This window comes from Bactrocera neohumeralis, chromosome 4, assembly GCF_024586455.1.
Source record: "Bactrocera neohumeralis isolate Rockhampton chromosome 4, APGP_CSIRO_Bneo_wtdbg2-racon-allhic-juicebox.fasta_v2, whole genome shotgun sequence".
NCBI classification, from domain to species: domain Eukaryota; kingdom Metazoa; phylum Arthropoda; class Insecta; order Diptera; family Tephritidae; genus Bactrocera; species Bactrocera neohumeralis.
In genome coordinates, this window is record NC_065921.1 from 3,157,966 (window position 1) to 3,176,203 (window position 18,238).

The window sequence follows — 18,238 nt, forward strand, 5'->3', positions numbered from 1 at the left end:
TGATCGATCCACTTTTCGTCTCCTGTTACCATTCGCTTCAGAAATGGTACGATTTCATTTCGTTTCAGCAAATACAATTCATGTGGTACCCAAATATCGAGCTTCTTTTTGTAGCCAGCCTTTTTTAAATAGTTCAAAACCATTTGACGATGAATGTTAAGTTCCTTAGAGATGTCATGGCTGCTTTTGTGTCTGTCCTGGTCAATCTTTTCCATAATTTCACCGACTTTTCAACGACATTAATTTTTTTTGGTCTTTTCTATCCAACATAATGTGATTGGTAGCACTGGTACCCAATATTTTTCTCAGACGATTGGAATTGTCGGTGTAAAGTTCCTGAGTGAGATAAATTCTATATTTATAAAATAAATGAGTATATAAAATTAATATTGTACAAATTAAGCGAAATACTTAAAATGAATTGAAATTTTATGAGAGTTTGCCACACACTTTGCAGGGCAGAAACTCCACCTACAACATCATCAATGAGTACGAGTGCCTGCCGTGCGCCGAGGGCTGCGATTACTGCGAGGACGGCTCGCCTTGCATTGCAGCGCTTAATTGGCCGATGCGAACGAGCATTTTGGTGCTGGCTTGCACCGTCATCGGTTTGCTGCCGCCGGCCGCGTGGTTCACATTCCGCTATCAACAAGTGAAGGTAAGTACCACACGTCACACATTGCATGCTACGTGCACAACAACAATAGCAAAAGCACATATTTGCGCATAAAAATGTTTAAGTCTTTGCGCCGCCATCATAAAAGTGTAACGGTACACATATTGTCCGGCCACACGCAGCATGACAGTCGACCCAGTCGCCAACTTGGCTGCGCGCCACCAACCACAAAGCTACTTATGACGGCAGGTTAATATTGAACGCATTAACCTTGACCACCCGGACTTTGGTCGGCGCGGCCGGTGAAAGACTGACCAGCAAAGTGCGAGTATGTGGCGCGGCAGTTGTGAGTTCATAATGAAATTTAACAATTTTTATTACTTTGCCTTGGGTGCTGTTGACATGTGGCGTCTGTGGCGGAAAATGTGGCGTCATTTGCCGGCGAGAGCTGTGTACCCGCTAAAACTTCGAGTTCATATTCACTTCTGCTCTTTGATGACTAGTCTAGTTTTACGACTGGTATTTGGGGTCATATCTGCTTGTGGCATACGCGGTGTTCCCGGTCCACTCATTTTGTTCTTTATTACGTTCTTAAGTGCGCACTCAGACAAAAAAGGAAACATGTTGCTGCCGCCAAAACCAAGACCAGCTGTTACTTTATGTGCGTCTCTTCACCGGCACTGGCGACGCTGAGGCGTTGCGGCTTGTTGTCATCTAAATGCGACGGACGAATGCTGCAGCAGCGCTCCCTTCTTGAATTTTTATGTGAGACCAACGTCGCGTTCGCATGAAGCCACAGGAGTACGGTGACTACTTTGTATTCGTGCATGTTCGATGAGTCGGTGTTGGAGCGTATGGATGCGCCAAGCACGATCGTAAACCAAATAACACAAAATTTTATGGATTTCCGGCTGTTGCTGTGCAGAGGTTGTTAAAAATATCGTTATTGAAGTCTCACATTTGCGCTAAGCACCAACACACATAAATATACGCCATGTTCTTGCTGGCGTGTGGCAAGCGGTGCAAACCAATGTGCTTTCACAAATATGATTTATTTATTTATTTTTATTGAATTTTAACGTACACCAATATCCACACTTCACACCGACTCTGATATTCTCCTTCCTATTTACAGGTTGTTCGTGCCGCCAGCCCGGCTCTGTTGCGCGTCATTGCCCTAGGCGCCTTCTTCATCTACTGTACAGTAAGTAAAAACTATTCAATTCTTAAAAAGAACTTCTTTGTGCCTTTGCAAATCCAACTTATACGACCAAACAGAGGTAGACTCCGAAATGGTTTTGGTAAATCTCCTGCTTTCGGTATGCCGAAAATGAGTATTGAAGAAATTTATTATTTAAATCTGACCTTAGATTATGGACACCATCTCATTACATTTAAATGGGATGTATCCGCCTCTTGTTTCTTCTATTAAATTCTAACGTGAGCGTGTAACAGGGGAGAGTAGTATGTGAAGATCTCTAAGCTGTTCAATGTTTATATATGTATATACATGTATATATATATATTATATAAATATAATCCATTATCTATCATCATACATATAATCCATTATTTATCTCAAACAAGCGTTAACAACTGCGAGGACAGCAATATCGACTAAAAACTTCACCCACCTCTTAAGTATTGAGAACTAAATAATAGCGATAGAAAAGCTACGTGGTTAGAATAAAACATATCTAGTCTCGAAAGAAGAAAAAGGTCATTGGAGCCAAATTAGGTGAAAAAATGTTGCTTCTTTCCGAATCATTTCTTTTGTGATTCTAATCTACTTTCTTGGCGAAAAAATTTAGTATTACGGTATATCAAATAAAATTGATTCGAATGAGACATTAAGAAATCGAGGAGAATTTCGAACAAATACAAAGCGACGTTCGAAATAACGAACACTACATATTGACTTATAAACTAAATCACATTAGTGAAACATTTCAACGCAATTATTATGTGTATAAAAAATATTGTAGTTACTGCTGTTTAGCCCTTTATTGCTGTCTTCATTAACCCAAAGCCCCTGTATAAGGCTGATATCGATGGCCTTTTCGCATCACACATCTAAGGTTATTGTTCATCTTACTCTGGGTGGGGACCCGCAGGATTGTCGAGTACATAACTTAGCACCATACTCTATAATCTGACGTCGATCTCCACCTACCGTTCCTGCACTGTGCGTTTCGAGGAGGAGTTGCCGTCTATAATAGCTACTTGTAAGCTGATTTTGGCTTCATCGCAGAAATGTCTTGCTGTTGTTAATCTGCTTTGTTCCCCTTCACTCCGCCTAGGGTTTTTGGCAGAATGCCCTGCGTTTCGGTGATTGAGCGACACGTTTTTTGTAAACTGCTCGGGTTTGTACTTTCGACTTGAGGTTCGGATTGCGTCTTTATCAGAAAGCTTTTGTAATACACCAATGTCTGTTTTAGGCGCTTGATTTCCTCCTCTTCAACTGGGATGCGTGCTGCCTGATTTTTGGCAGTCTTTCCAAGTATAAAGACTATCATTTGGAACCGGCTTTTCCTCAGATGATTCTGGGGTTTTTTTGCGATGGTTGTCTCCTTTAGCTATCTGTGCACTTTGGTTGGTGCTCATAGTAGCGTTGGAAGTGGAGGCTTCCACTCTTGATTTAGCGGTTTCCGTAGTACTCTTAATCGTCTCCTGTCTGAAGGCGGGTAGATCGTCCTCATCAGATTCCGTTATTGGACTCCAATTTGTCGTAGCTGTTCCCGTAATCAAAGCAGTTGTCATCAGGTTGGTTATTGTTGTTGTTGTAGATTCTTTTTTATGTTCGGTCCCACGAATAAGCCCTAAAAAGTTGGTCACTCGACTGCAGAACCGGTATGCGTAGAGAAGGCATTTAATATCTCCAACCTCGCCCGGGCATCGGAGGGGACCGTTAGCGATCAGCTATTCGTTCGCTGAGCTTTCAGTCATCGGCACGGGTACTTCAATACCTTGTTTATTCATCCATATCACCATTGTGCGGATTATGAGATGTCGCTCTTGGTTTGTAAGAATAGAGTGTGTTCCCATTTGGGATGCGCACATTACTATTACTTAAGTCCCTTCGCCACGTCAAAGCGACCAACTTAAAGGAGACGACTAAAACTTTTGCACGTGTCAAGAAGCTTCCCATTTTTCGGAATCGCATCGAACACTATATCACTTAGTTACAATATAAACTGTAGTAAAACTTTTTTATTTGTTACTTAACGCCCTTTCTTGTTTAATATCAACGCAAACTACTGGGTCTAAGTTCCAACACAAACCACCTAGTATTTTTATTGGCAGATTAAACGACAAAATTGCAAATTCATTCAGAAAGCTCTACAAATGCAAGTACAATTCTTTTCATTATTTTTACAGAATATCGTGATGTACCCCAATCCGAATCTGTACACCTGCACGGCGCGAATATGGCTACGCGAAATCGGATTCTCACTGACATATGGCGCTTTGATGCTGAAAACGTGGCGGTGAGTCAAATCTCTAGTTGCAAAATGGAACTTAAATTCTCAGCACTTTAAACGCATGCAGCACACACACACATGCACATACATTTAAAGCAGTATATATGCTCGACTAACACCTTCGTTTCTCTGTCTCTCTCTCTTTCCCACAAAATGTAGCATTTCGGTGATATTTCGTGTTCGTTCAGCAAAAGCGGTGAAAATCACAGACGCAGCACTATTGAAGCGGCTCGGCATTATTTGCGGTGTCATTGGAACGTGCCTGCTGGTGCGTACTTTGGTTGCACCGCCCGATGTTGTGGTTGGCCGCACTGCTGATGATCTGAAAGCATTTTTATGCAAAACGGATTACTGGGATTACACTTTCACATCGAGTAAGTACTCGTGCACAATACAAAGGAGCTGAAGCCGTCCGAAAAATAATGCTAAAAATACGCACTCACAAACTCACACATACTCATAATGTTTGTATTGGAAAGCATAGTGTATTTTTTTTTTTTTTTGTCGATGTTATCGATTAGACCTGCGACTTACAAGAGAGCTCAGGCTAGAAATAAGTTTGTGACGAACACTTAGGCATCGCCGACTTAAGTGGCTTAACAGCGTTTGCATTCCTCGACGCCGTAATAGTTTTGCTTTAAAGAAAGGGATGAAAATGTCATACACATGCGCTTACAAACACACACACTCCACACACATGCAGAGACGCGTACTCGTGTCACGAGTACATAAGAGATTTACAAGCTTGTACGCCAAGCATGCCAAGGTCCATGGCTAACGACATGATGTGTAAACTTAAAATTTTGCTTGAACATGCAGTCACACTTTTGGCGCCGCAGAACACGAAATAGTTGAAGGCGCTCGGAGTGTCAAGAGACCCCCACATCTAACTATGGACGGCAGCCGGTTTCATGGCACGCTGCTGGTCACCGCTCTCGTGGGTGGATAAGAAATGTATGTAGCCGGCATCCATCGCATATACCTAGCAGGGAGGCGTGCTCTTATGACTAGCTACTTGCATATTTGTAGAACACGATGTCCCTTAATGCCAACAACGTTGAATGGTTTAAGGCGGAAATTATAGAATTTAAGCTGCACTTATTAAAGCATCATCTAAAAGCAAATTAAGCAAGCTTGAGAGAATTTATAATTAGAAAGTATTTAGTGTGCTTAGAGCCGTTTATGGCAGATGATAAAACCTGAAAACCAAACTCGGTAATGGATGGGCCGTTATAGCCTTAATCACAGTTTATACCCTGTGCAGAATACGAAACCTGTAACCCACCAGGCCCTATAGAGTATATTTATTCAAAAATGTTCAGCATGTCGGGCGAGTCCATATACAGGATTTGTCCAGAAAGTAATTGGGATGAGTCGATTAAAAAAACATTATGGAACCAGTCGTTAAAATTCTTTAAAAACTCTCCAAATAGGTTCCTTCTGCGTCGATGCAGCACTGCCAGCGCGATTTACAAGCATTGAAGGCATCACGGAAAGCAATCTCCGGAATAGCCTTGAGAGCCAAGGTTCATGCTGCTTGGATCCCCTCTGTCGCCTTAAAAACGCGTGCCTTTCATTGGCGTTTACAAGCAAGGAAACAAAAAAAAATACGGGGGGCCACATCTGGGCTGTAGGGCGGCTGCGGAATGCCGGACTTGGTTAGATAGCTGTTCACAAGAAAGGCAGAGTGAGCCGAGGCGTTGTCGTGGTGCAACTTTCAATCGGCTGAGATATCTTGTCGGTCCGGATTGACCCTTCGTTTGAGTCTCTTGAGGACTTCCACGTGAAACTTGGCGTTGACGGTTTGTCGTGCAGGATCAAATGCATGGTGGACGATGTCTTTGATGTTAAGAAACACAATGAGCATCTGTGGATTTGCTCATTCTTTCGGTCTTCATCAGCGACCTCTTCCCGTCACTCCAAAAAAGTTTCGTGCCACCGAAACACACCACTTTTTGCTAAAGCAACCTCTGGGTAAGCCTGCTTGATCAATCAAACATCTCTGTCGCAGATTTACAGAGTTTCACACAGAATTTAAATGCGTTCACAGAAATACGTCGCGCGAAAATGTTTGTCCTGACTCTCCAGGTTTTCGGAGACCACTGACCAGCTCGTTCGTTAGCTAGGAACGCCCTCTATCGAAGTACAGTCGCGGCGTAAGAAAATCAGCCCTATAACTTTCCGGACAAACCCTGTAGACAACAACGTTACATGTTAAAGAGACTAGATGTAGTATCAAAATTAGATATCAAGTATCTCTCTGAAAGATCGCAAAAATCTTTGACGACGTTTGATTTGACGAATAATTCAACTCAAATTATCAAACAATTTAGTAGATCTATCTTCTTATCCTAATATCGCTGACTCTACTAAAGCTAGTTCTTACAATCACACCGTTGTGATACCAATAGATGAACACGAATACTTCAGGTTTTGTCAAGTTCGACATCAACGAAGATCTCATAGCTTGAAGCTGTAGAAACAAGCTGAGATCATATACAGCATTAAATTACATTTAGAATTACTTTAATTGGCTTAAGCTTGGCGTAAGTAAATTGTATCCAAAACGGTTAGTTCTCGAAAGCTCAACTATAAACGAATTTAATACTTTTCCTCGCTCACACGCTTTTCTTCAAATAGCTTACGATTTCCGCAACTGAGGGTGAGTGCAATACCCATGCTCATGCACACACATACATATGTACATAAGCAAATAAGGCAAATAAGTGCTTAACCGTATGAAGTCACTTATTCACAAGCAGGAAGTTAACATGAAATGTGTGTCACATTAAATTATACAAACAAAAAAGATTTGAAGGGACCCACTTTATCAAATATGCGAAACACAAGTGCGACAGGCGAAATTCCGAGAAAAAGATTACAAAATTACCGAAACCAAAGTGAACGCAAAGAAAAGCAAAAGCAAAAAGGAAAAAAAGACAAAAAAAGGGAAAAGCAAACCATAGCAAAGACTGTTGCAAAGCGAAAGCTGTAAGCCCCTGCTGTTGTGGTTGTTGTTTTTGTTGTTGTTGTTAGTGGTGGTGCAGAAAGCATGGCACTCGAGCATGAAAAATTGTTGTGCTGCGCCATGAATAATGCAGAAACTTACAAATTTTCAAAGAACCTTTTTTCTCTCTCCCTGAAACTTCGCTCGTGTTCAACACTTGTGTGCGCAAGTACATATGTATGTATGTGTGTCATTAAAACGTCATCAAATCAATATTCGCACAAATTTTAAAGTGGCTTAAAAAATTTCGGGCTTTTGAAGAAAATAGAAATTACATAATTCACAAATGTGGCATGTGGCATGTGGCATACAAATTATATAAGAGCATTACGAAATATTATGTAATTGCAAAGAATGGAAATGCTGCGAAAGTACAAAGCGTCGGAAATACTGTAAAATCACAGGTGGTGAATAGAAAAACAGACTGAACAGAATTACTTTACTGATTTTTGATTTTTGCTGAAATAATATTTGCTTTCGATTTTCACCATATTTTTACATTTCATTTCCCAATTACATTGCCGCACAGTGGAGGTGCTATTTCTCGCCTGGGGTGTGCGCCTGTGCATTATGGTGCGGAAGGCGCCGTCCGAGTTCAACGAGAGTCGCTTCATCTCCATGGCCATCTACAATGAATTCCTGCTGACCTGCTTCCTCAACGTCTCCATGTAAGTAATGTGTGCACAGGTTAAGTAAATGACCAAAAATAAATTATTGAATAGCATAAATACACTAACACACATACACTTAAGTAGTACTTACAAGCGTTTACACGATGTTTTGGTCATAAGTACAGTTGTGGGCAGTGAAATAGAACTGGCAATTGAGGTGCGTTGATTAATCGGCGAAAGAGCTTATCTAAATGTGGCAAGTTATCACGAGAGGTTGCAGTAGAACAACAAAAACAGAAAAGTAGTAAGCACGCGCAATATGCAACTTTTAGAGATGAAGAATTATCTACAAATATGTGCGCTAGAAATTTTTATGTCTAAAAGTTTCATTTTACGAATGCTTTGCAGTTACATCTTCAGTGATTTTAGTTGCGCTACGGCTCAAGAGACACTTTACTTTCGGTCTAGTTAGAATGAAATTAGTCGTATTTTAATAGAACGCAAAAGAGTGCGAGAAAAGAAGAAATGTACAACAGAGAATCCCCAATGCCTTCTCATAAACCAAAATTGATAGAAATTTTCTTGAAAGTAGTCTTCTGGTTACTCACCCGATATGAAATTTGATTCCAACAGTAAAGAGTATAATGGGCAGTCAAAAAAGTTTTTTCGTATCTTGTCAAAAGATGTCGTTGCAGTCGTATATCTCCAGTGCTAACAATCACATTGTATCATACCATATATACCATATACCATATAGTGTTGAAAAGGTGATATTTAGACCTTCATTTAACCAAAAAAAAAATAAAATTCGGGGAAGTTGAAAATAAATTACAATTGTTCAAAAATATGTGAAAATAATCAAGAAATTTGATTTATTTTAAAATTTTTTTACAAACAAGAGAATAATTCCACGCAAGCCACCAATGAAATTAGTGTAGTTTACAGAGACGATGCTGCATCAGTTCGTGTAGCACAACAATGGTTCGCTCACTTCCGTTCTGGAATTTTCGGTGTGAAAGATGCACCTCTCTCTGGTCGATCTATTGTTGAAAAGCCATGACATTGCTAAGGAACTCAACCTTCATCATCAAAGGGTTTTGAAGCATTTAGAAAAGGCTGCCTACAAATGTTTGGGTACCACATGAACTGTCTGTGAAAAATTTAATGGACCTAGTTAACAATAATGTGCAAAAAAATCATGGTCCAAGCGTCGTGAAGCTCAACAAATGACCGCAAAGTCAAGATTGACGCCTCGAAAAATTATGCTGAGTGTTTGGATTGGAAAGGAATCATCCACTATGAGCAGCTCCAGCCTTGTCGAACGATTGGTTCTACATTTTCATGGCAACAACTGATGAGATTGAAGCAAGCAATCCTAGAAAACAGACAGAAGTGATCAACAGAAAGCGCTTCGTCTTTCATCAGGACAACGCTAGACTACACACATCTTTGAAAACTCAGCAAAACTGGGAGAGCTTGGATGGGAAGTTTTGATGCATCCACCATATAGCCCTGACTTTGCACCACCGGACTGCCATTTGTTTCGGTCATTGCAGAACTCCCTTAATGAAGTAAAATTGGCTTCAAGAGATGCCTGTGAAAATTACTTATCGCAGTTTTTCGCCGAGAAACCAAAAAAGTTGTACACTGTTGAAATAATGTCTACAACGGCAAATGTAGAAAAGTGTCCACCAAATTGATGCATATTTAATTTATTAAAGTTCATTAGAAATATAAAAAAATAAGTTGAAGTTTGATTAGAAATACGAAAAGACCTTTTGGACTACCCAATATATTATTTTATATCCAAATGCCAAAATATTGGCTTTATATCACAGGCTCATAAAACATCTCTTAAATTGCAAAATTCCTATCGGTTTAAGCTAAAATAATAATTACATTTAAACGAAATAATATTGAAATGAAGGAATAAAAAACATAAAGATAATTTTCAATGACATCAGTATGCGAGGTTCAGTAACAAGGTTATCAATGGAAAATTAACAGATTAATCAAAAAAATAAAATAAAATAGCCGTCGAAACTGATATATCACGCTAAAACGCCTGCTAACTGTTAACACAATAATATAAAATGAACTCAGTTAAAAAAAATACGGCAAGGCACAGTGACTTTACAGAACATAAACGAAATTCCACAAATTCAACATTTCTTTTCACTTTACGCTTCTTCAATTCTTTTAGGCTCTTCCTGCAATCACCAGCTAATCCTGACCTGCTCTACATCATTTTCTTCTGTCACACACAATTGACGGTGACACTTTTATTGTGTTTAATATTCGGCAGCAAGGTAAGTGTCGCAACGCTCCAACGCACCGCCCACTCCCCCGACCCACGCGTTATTTTTAACTTTCAAGGCATTGTGTACCAACCAAACATTTATAAACTTATGTTGACATGAAAATATGAAAAAAAATTATTGGGGGGGCTAAAATTAGCCGAACGCCTATTGTTCGCTCGGGCGTATATAAATTCCATTTGTGACAACATTGTTATTTAATCCTCGATTACATTCAAATTCCTCACTGACAATTCGCTTTCGCTTATTTTATTGTGGGCGCTTATATGACTCTTTTATGGTTGCCATTGTTGCCTTTGTTGTTATTGTTGCTTATTTTGTATTTTTATGACTCAACAGGTTTACATTGTGCTGCGCAGCGGCAAATCGCATCAGGAGACCATCGGCATGGGCGCCAAGTCCTCCGGCGCCAAATTCAATTTTCGTCCACAGGTGCGCACCTTTGCTAATCCCAGTTCGGTTACCACCTCCACCGTTCCCGTGGCGGGCACCACATCAGGCGGTAAGTTGCAAATTCACACGCATCACGAACTTTTTCCCTAAGCGCTTAGCTTTTCCCCGATTTAAAGAGGATTTCGCTTATCTAGTCAACATACATTCTCGAAATTGTTTACTCAAGCATTTTGTGTTTGTAGTTGGACATTTTAGAGGTTTGATGTGAACAAAAAACAGAAAGTATTTCATACTAATTAAGCGTTAACGAGCCGAGTGCTGGCCTTCACACAAACTCTCATCAAGTGATTACAAGCGACTGACAGTTTTAAAATGAGAACAATGGAAAATAAGGAACTTCATGATTTGGAAACATATAGCACATAATTGCTCTAGACGCTCTTGAGAACATAATATATTAACTTCTCTATTCTCAAATGAATAAATTCCGAAGTCCATCAATTGATTTATAGAAAGTATTAATCTAACTTTGTGATGGAGAAAGACTAACCATACCAAGCAAAGAATGTCTCGACTAACTTGGATAAAAGAGAACAGGGTGAACGCTAATATAAATTTTAGTGCGTTTTCGAACCAGTCCTCTTAGGAGCGGAAAGATAATTTGCCAGCAAGTGAAATTACGCTTTGTGTGAATTGGAACGAATGACTGATCATTTATATATAAGTATATATTTAATAGGGCCTCTGACGTTTCCTTCTGTGTGCCACAAACTTCGCGGCAAACTTAAAATACCCTGTTCAGGGTACACAGGTTTTATCCTATCAAATCGATTAACATCTAAAGAACTTCTAATAGTCGTTAAATGCTTAGCTACAAATAGTTCCATTACCTCTCCCCAACTGCTTACCTGCCATCCTTCATCATTACTCAAACAAGTGCGTAATGTCATCAGCTCCTATACCTTGGCACTGACAGTTATCAATGCTTTGGCACTGTCATGTCATGCGAATTGCATCATTTGTCAAAATGCTCAAGCACCAGCCACTCACTTCGTGGCACTTGGCTCTCCGCCGCCGCTGTTCGAACTTCCACTTTACATTGGCAGAGAAATCTCGTTTCGTCATTATTGCTCAGTAGTTTTTGCTTAAATATCCGGCATTTGCTCTTTAACTGGGACATTTCATGTCATTCACTTGGTAGTAGATGGTTTGACGTGAAGTCGCCGAGGGGAACACTTTCATACATTTTACACAGTACTTTGAGTTTTCAGGGCAAAATTGGTAGCTAAAATATTTCCGTTTTATTGTGTAAATATTTTTTTTGCGTAAATTGTCAGCACATCTATCATCTATGTCAACCAAAACAATTATTTTCATAGTTGTATGAGTAGAAAATTCATGTGTGGGCTTAGTTTGACCACAATTTGTTGTTTGCGGTCAAAACTCAAAAGTCAATTTATTTTATTGAATCCAATTACGGTTACGGACGTTCATATGTACGATGACCTGAAGGAAATGAAAGGGCCCAGTGCACTTTGCATAACACACAAAAGTTCCAGCAGTTTTAGCCTTTACAAACCACTTTTGCTTAGTGAGCACCTCGATCGACTTATTGTACTAGAAATTTGGATAACTAGCTCAAACGGCTGCCCCTACATACTTGAAAGAGGTCCAGCTTTGTAAGAGATTTGATTTGAGCTACCATCTCTTTATATTGTCTGGAGTTATCATCCTCGGCGTACCCGGAACCTGCATACATCGTTTACAAACAACTTGTAGTGACGTCACACCGAATTCTGTTCTGTTCGGTACTGACTGGAAACTTATCCGACCAATTTTCTTTTTTCTAAAGGGCCGGCGCACACATTAATTTCTTTTTATATTTAAAAAAGCTACACTTTTGACTACACTTTTGTGTGCACATTTGGGCTGTAGGGCGGCTGAGGTAGCTGTTCACAAGAAAAGCGGTGTGAGCCGAGGCGTTGTCTTGGTGCAACTTCCAATCGGCTGCGATGTCTTGTCGGACTCGATTGGTTTTTCGTTTGAGTCTCTTGAGGACTTCTTGAGGTTTGTCCTGAGGAACAAATTTATGGTGGACGATACCTTTGATGTCAAGAAAGACGCGGAACATCGTTTTCACTTCTTCATCTGCGACATCTTCCCGGTCCTCCAAAAAGGCCTGGTGGTATCGAAACTTCTTGCTAAGGCAATATCTGCATAAGTCTGCTTGATCATATCAAACGTCTCTGTCGTTGATTTACCGAGTTTTACACAAAATTTAATCGCGTACCTCTGCTCTAACGAACGTTGCATTTTCGGCTTGCACCGGTCACAAAAACACGTTGCGCGAAAACGTAATTCCTGACTCCAGGTGTTTGGTTAGCTTCGAACGCCCTCTACCGAATCCAGTCGGTGCGCGCACGGTCCATAGTACAGTCGCGGCGGCAGAAATTGATGCAATTACTTTCCGAACAAACCCTGTATATGATTAATTAAACCAGACTTGAACTCTATTTCCTTATTCAAGAAATTGTTCAAAAAATTGTTAATACTTCCACTTACTACTACTTATGCACAACATAATCTTAAGTTTATTGACATTTGATAAATAACCTTAATTTACTGATTAGCAATTACATCCAGCTCTTACTAATGTTGACCACACTGAGCCCCATAATAAAAAAAAATTTTGCAGAAATTCTCTACCGATCGCAATCCTCAGTCGTAAACTTTCTTCTTTTTCCGCAGACACAAAACTTTCGGACCAGGAAGCACTTGAAGAAATCCGACAACTGAGTGTGCAGCTGCAGCGTATTCAAGAGATGGCGCCGCCGAAAGGTGTTGCCGTTATGACAATCTCCAGTCTCTTAGACGGTCTTAAGACGCCAGGCGGCATGATTATGGTCGCTGCCGCCGCATCGCAGGCGGCCACTTCGAACAACCAACTAACCGTGCGTCCATATACGCCCGGCAGTGGCGGTGGCATAACTGCAAGCAGTGCCGGCGGTGGCGCTTTGCCATTGCTCTCACTCAATACTGAAATGGAGAAGTACAATCAACAGATGCAGACAACGCACAACAACAATGTTACGGCAGCTGCGAGCAATGCTGCTAAGCCTACGCAACCGAAAGCACTAATGCTGGAGGTGGAGACCAGCACGACCACAATCGAGGAGTCTTTGTTGGCGCTGCGTGAAGACCGCGCCATCAATACAGACTTAACGCGCAGCGAGGACTTCCATCAGCAAGCGTTGGGCTGTGCGCAGGGGCACATCATTTGTACGCGTTGCTTGGTTATTTCCAAAGAACACTATTTCAGCTGTCGGCCATTCACCCCGCCGCATGGCTTAGTGGGTGGCAATGATGGCTGTAAATATAGTGGTGCCACTTGTCAACAGCTCGGTTCGCCACAGCCGGAAGGCAGCATCAGCTTTGCGAATATAAAACTGGAATGTATGTGCTCGCAGCCTGACTTGGACATCGATGCGGAGGTGGATGTGCCACTAAGGCGGCGCATCAATGTACGCAGCGCGGCTACCAATACACCACCTTCCACGAGAGGCAGCAGCAAGCGACGCAGTGGCCGCACGAAAACGAGCAGCCCCAGCTTGCAGGATATCGGCAATGAGAGTCTGGGTGCAGACGTGCGCTATCGTATATGTGATAATTGTAAAAATAAGTATCGTAATAGCAATAAGTGTGGCGGTAGAAAGTTCCGAAAAAGTATCAAGAATGGACGAAACTCGCGCCAGCTGTCGTCCGCCGCAACAGCAACAGCAGCAGCTACAATAATAAGAGCCGGCGATGAACGTCATTCACAAAAGTACAGCTTGGCTGCACGAACTGGCGTTACACAGACGCGTAGCAACGACCTGCTTGAGCGTCAACCTGCGACTGACCATACCAGCACCGCAGCGTCCGCGAGTCAAAGGCAAAAGACGCACTCCACGGACGACATTATCTTCTACACAACCACCGATGAGAGCAGCACCAACAGTGACGACACTTCAGATTGCGAAGGCACGTGTATTCGGCTGCGAAATCGACAGCGCGAACTAACTGTTCAGTCGACATCTGCACTCAGCACCGTAAGCGGTGGTTGTGGGACGCTACACAAAGACGCTGTGGCAACTTCAGAAGACTCTATGGCGGCAGCGTGTATCGCGGCAGCGGCGAATGTTGGCGCTGTGAGTGTAGAAGTTGCTAACAACACACAATCGACGGTTGATATGTCGCACGATTCAAATGGATCTGTTACAAATGAAGAAGCCAAGCCAAGCTCTGCAGTCGTTGAAGACAACAGCGCGCCATCTAATGGTGCTGGGCGCGCAAAGCGGCCCGACAAATTGATACTCGATCTGAATGATCGCTCCAAGTACACTAAAGAGGTTTCTGTTTAAGTTATTTTGGTTAGAAATGTAGGTACTCTCATGTAAATTTGTTAGAGAGCGCTTAGCTAGTCAGGTTTTGTACATAGAAATACTAAGTAGTAGAAAGTTAAAGTTTTCTTAAGGAGCTTAGTAGAAATAAAAAAAAATAAATGGAAAGCATGGGTCTGCATAAATGCATATGCACTCTGACGATTTGAAAAAGTGTAACTAAACGTATAATAATGACGCGCTGCTAAAGTGAGGGTGAAGCACGTTCAATACTCAGTAGGTTTACTAAACATTAGGTAGGTGATGAGACTATGTAGGAGTGTGTACCTAGATTATCAGCCATTGAATGGCTTTTTTGGCATTATATTATAAAGTTTGGCAATTTCTAAAATATTACTGACTCATAAGTGATATTTTAGTGAGATTATTTACCATATATATATTTATTATTTAGGGACTACTTAAAGGTAAGTACGTTGCTTAAACCTTGAGTTATTGCCAGCTGAGCTTCATCATTTATATGCTAAAAAGTTTGTTCTTGAGGGGGTATATCAGTTGATGATAAAATTGCGTTAATACGAGACTGTATATTGGAGTAGGAATGAGCTTTTATGAAATCAAGCTGTCTTATTTGGCCATCTGATAGGACTTGACAGTTTTTTCATGTCATTTGTGTCTCATAAAATTTAAAATTTCAGTAGTTGAGACCCAGTAAGCCCGAAATAAAAACATATACCAGGTTGTTCAATAAGTTTTGTCGTTTGATAGGAAAAACACAATTTTATGATTCAAAATAAACTTTATTACTCAGTATAATCTCTCTGAACATTAATACACTTGCTCTAACGATCCTCCAAATCTGTGTTAGGACCTCTTCATTTGATGAAAAACGCTTGGCACACATAAATTGTTTGAGTTCTGGAAACAAATGGAAGTCGTTGGGGGCCAAGTAGGGTGAATACGGTGGATGGTCCAACAATTCGAACTTTAATTCATAGATTTTAGTCATTGTCAAAATGCTCTTGTGACACGATGCATTGTTCTGATGAAACAGAATTTTTTTCTAATGCAAACCGTGTCTTTTTTCACGAAGTTTTTCCTTCAATTGATCCAAAAGGTTGCAATAATATTCAGAATTAATTGTTTTACCAGTTTGCAAGTAATTCGCAAACAAAATTCCTCTCGCATCCCAAAAACTTATGCCATAACCTTCTTGGCCGATTTCCGGACACGAACTCGTTTCGAAGCCGAACAACAAGGTTCACATCACTCTTTAGTCTCTTGTTTTGATTCAGAATCGTGGTGATAGATCCAAGTCTCATCCATAGTGATGAATCGGCGCACAAAATCCACTTTCTCCGTTTTAAAACGCTATAAATTTTGCTGCGAAAGTCGCATTCGAATGTGTTTTTGTTTCATTGTGCAACATGCAATCGACGATCTTCCAAAACCCTATCCTGTATTTTGGCCATGATTTCTGGTTGATACGTCCTTCACGTGGATCTTCAAGGCTTGTACGACCACGTTTAAATTCAGCAACCCATCTTTCTACTGTTCTAACAGCACGTGAACAATCATTATACACTTTTAAAACTCATAAGTAAATTTCTTTTGGCCTTAGTTATTTCTCGAGAGCTTACTTGTATGCGATACCTGCTGGTAAGAAGTTTCTTAGAATGTAAATAAAAGCCATTTGAACGTTTCCTCATTTCTTTTACTCTCCATCAACTGCAGCATAATTAACCGGGCATATTCATAAGTTCCTTTTCCGTAATATCTAATCCAACAGCCGTTGTACGCGTTTATGAAGAAGCTCTTCGGTGAACTCAATACTTTTAGAGCACTGTGATTTGTGTTTAAAACTAGTAGACTTAAGATAGCTAAAAAGTATAGGTAGTTGTCTTTATAAAACATACGTAGATAATTTTTTTTCTATAATATATTATTCTCTCTTTTTCTTCTTCAATACTTCATATAATAAGCCTTTTGTCACTTTCGAGTCAGCATATAAAAATTTTCAATTGAAATTTTATATTTTAATCATTCTTCTCTTGCTTTTAACGTAAGTGTATGTAAATATCCAGCTTGAAACACTCGCTTCCAATGAGATTCTCTGGTCTACTGATCCCAAACCATGGCAACTGATTCTGCAACGGAAATGAGCCCTAAGTTGGAAAATCATTTCGCCATGTATTGGTGCCGAGCGCACAGCTGTGGAATCCATTGGAACCGCAACGTTTCTAGCAACTTAGTTAGTTTCATTCACAGTTAGGATACTCTTAGCGCTAACGCAATTTAGTCACCTAAAAAAAGGACTTGTAGCTGTGTGTAAATAATTTATGATCTAACTTTTTTCTTAGGAACGCACTCATATTCAAATAAAGTGTGTGAAAAGAGTGAGGAAATATTTTTTACTCTTAAGTATTAAAAATCACATATCTCTGCCAAAGAAATTACGTTAAAGTACCAAAAGTAATAAAAAGTATTATTAAAATTTGTAATTACCGTATATAATTCATAAAGCTAGCTCTTAAGTATTTATTATGTAAAGCAAGTTTGTTGGTCATTAAAACTAACTGTATATAGGTAAATAAATACATATGTAAAGCGCATTCGCACAAATGTTTACTTTGTGGCACTCAACTTGGCGAAACGCAGTAATTAGGTAAGTATTTCTACTGCTGCACTACAACAACATTCAAAGCAAATATTTCCCCTTTGCCGCTGCTCTGTCTTATTCCTTTTGGCTTTGACGTTGGCCATTTTAATAAGTTATTTCTAGTAAAATAGGCCCACTCGTCGCTTTCTGTACGGCAAGCCAGAGTACTCTTTAGCAAGAAATTTAATAAATCAGAAACATACAATTTTATACACCCTCGGCTAACGGCATAAACAGCGGCTGGCTGGAAAATTTCCAAGAATTCCAAAAATGTTTTAATTCATATCGAATAATGCAAGCTGTGATAAATATGAGATTTTATTTGTGCAAAAATGTTAACTAAATACTTTTTGTAAATTGTAAAATTGTTGAAACGTAAGGAGGGGCTAAGTTTGTGTGTAACCGAACAAATTGGGTAGTCAAAAAAGTATTTTCGTATTTTGTCAATAGATGAGTAGCAGTCGTATATCTCCAGTGCTACCACTCACATTGTGTCACACCATATAGTGTTGGAAAGGGGAAATTTTAGGCTTAATTTAAACAAAAAACAATTAAATTCGGGGAGGTTAAAAAAAGTTATAGCTGTTCAAAAATGGGGGAAAATTATGAATAAATTCGTTATATTTTGAATTTTTTTATAAAAACGGGAAGAATGCCACGCAAGCCACCAATGAAATTTGCGAAGCTCCGTTCTGGAAGTTTCGATATGACAGATGCACCTCGCCCTGTTCGACTTATCCTTGAAAAAGTCGATGAAATTATTTAAAAGATTG

The 18,238-nt window shown here is 40.1% G+C and overlaps 1 protein-coding gene across 1 annotated transcript in view; it reads left to right on the forward strand.

The window, feature by feature from the left end:
- LOC126756282 (uncharacterized) overlaps positions 1–17,418 on the forward strand; it is a 153,071-nt gene extending 135,653 nt beyond the window's left edge. The window contains exons 7-14 of the mRNA XM_050469234.1: positions 458–658; positions 1,752–1,820; positions 3,995–4,104; positions 4,258–4,472; positions 7,635–7,773; positions 9,920–10,025; positions 10,374–10,536; positions 13,176–17,418. Coding sequence (XP_050325191.1) covers positions 458–658; positions 1,752–1,820; positions 3,995–4,104; positions 4,258–4,472; positions 7,635–7,773; positions 9,920–10,025; positions 10,374–10,536; positions 13,176–14,827 — 2,655 coding nt within the window. The 3' untranslated portion in view covers positions 14,828–17,418. The remainder of the gene's footprint in view (positions 1–457; positions 659–1,751; positions 1,821–3,994; positions 4,105–4,257; positions 4,473–7,634; positions 7,774–9,919; positions 10,026–10,373; positions 10,537–13,175) is intronic.
- Positions 17,419–18,238: the final 820 nt, after the last annotated feature.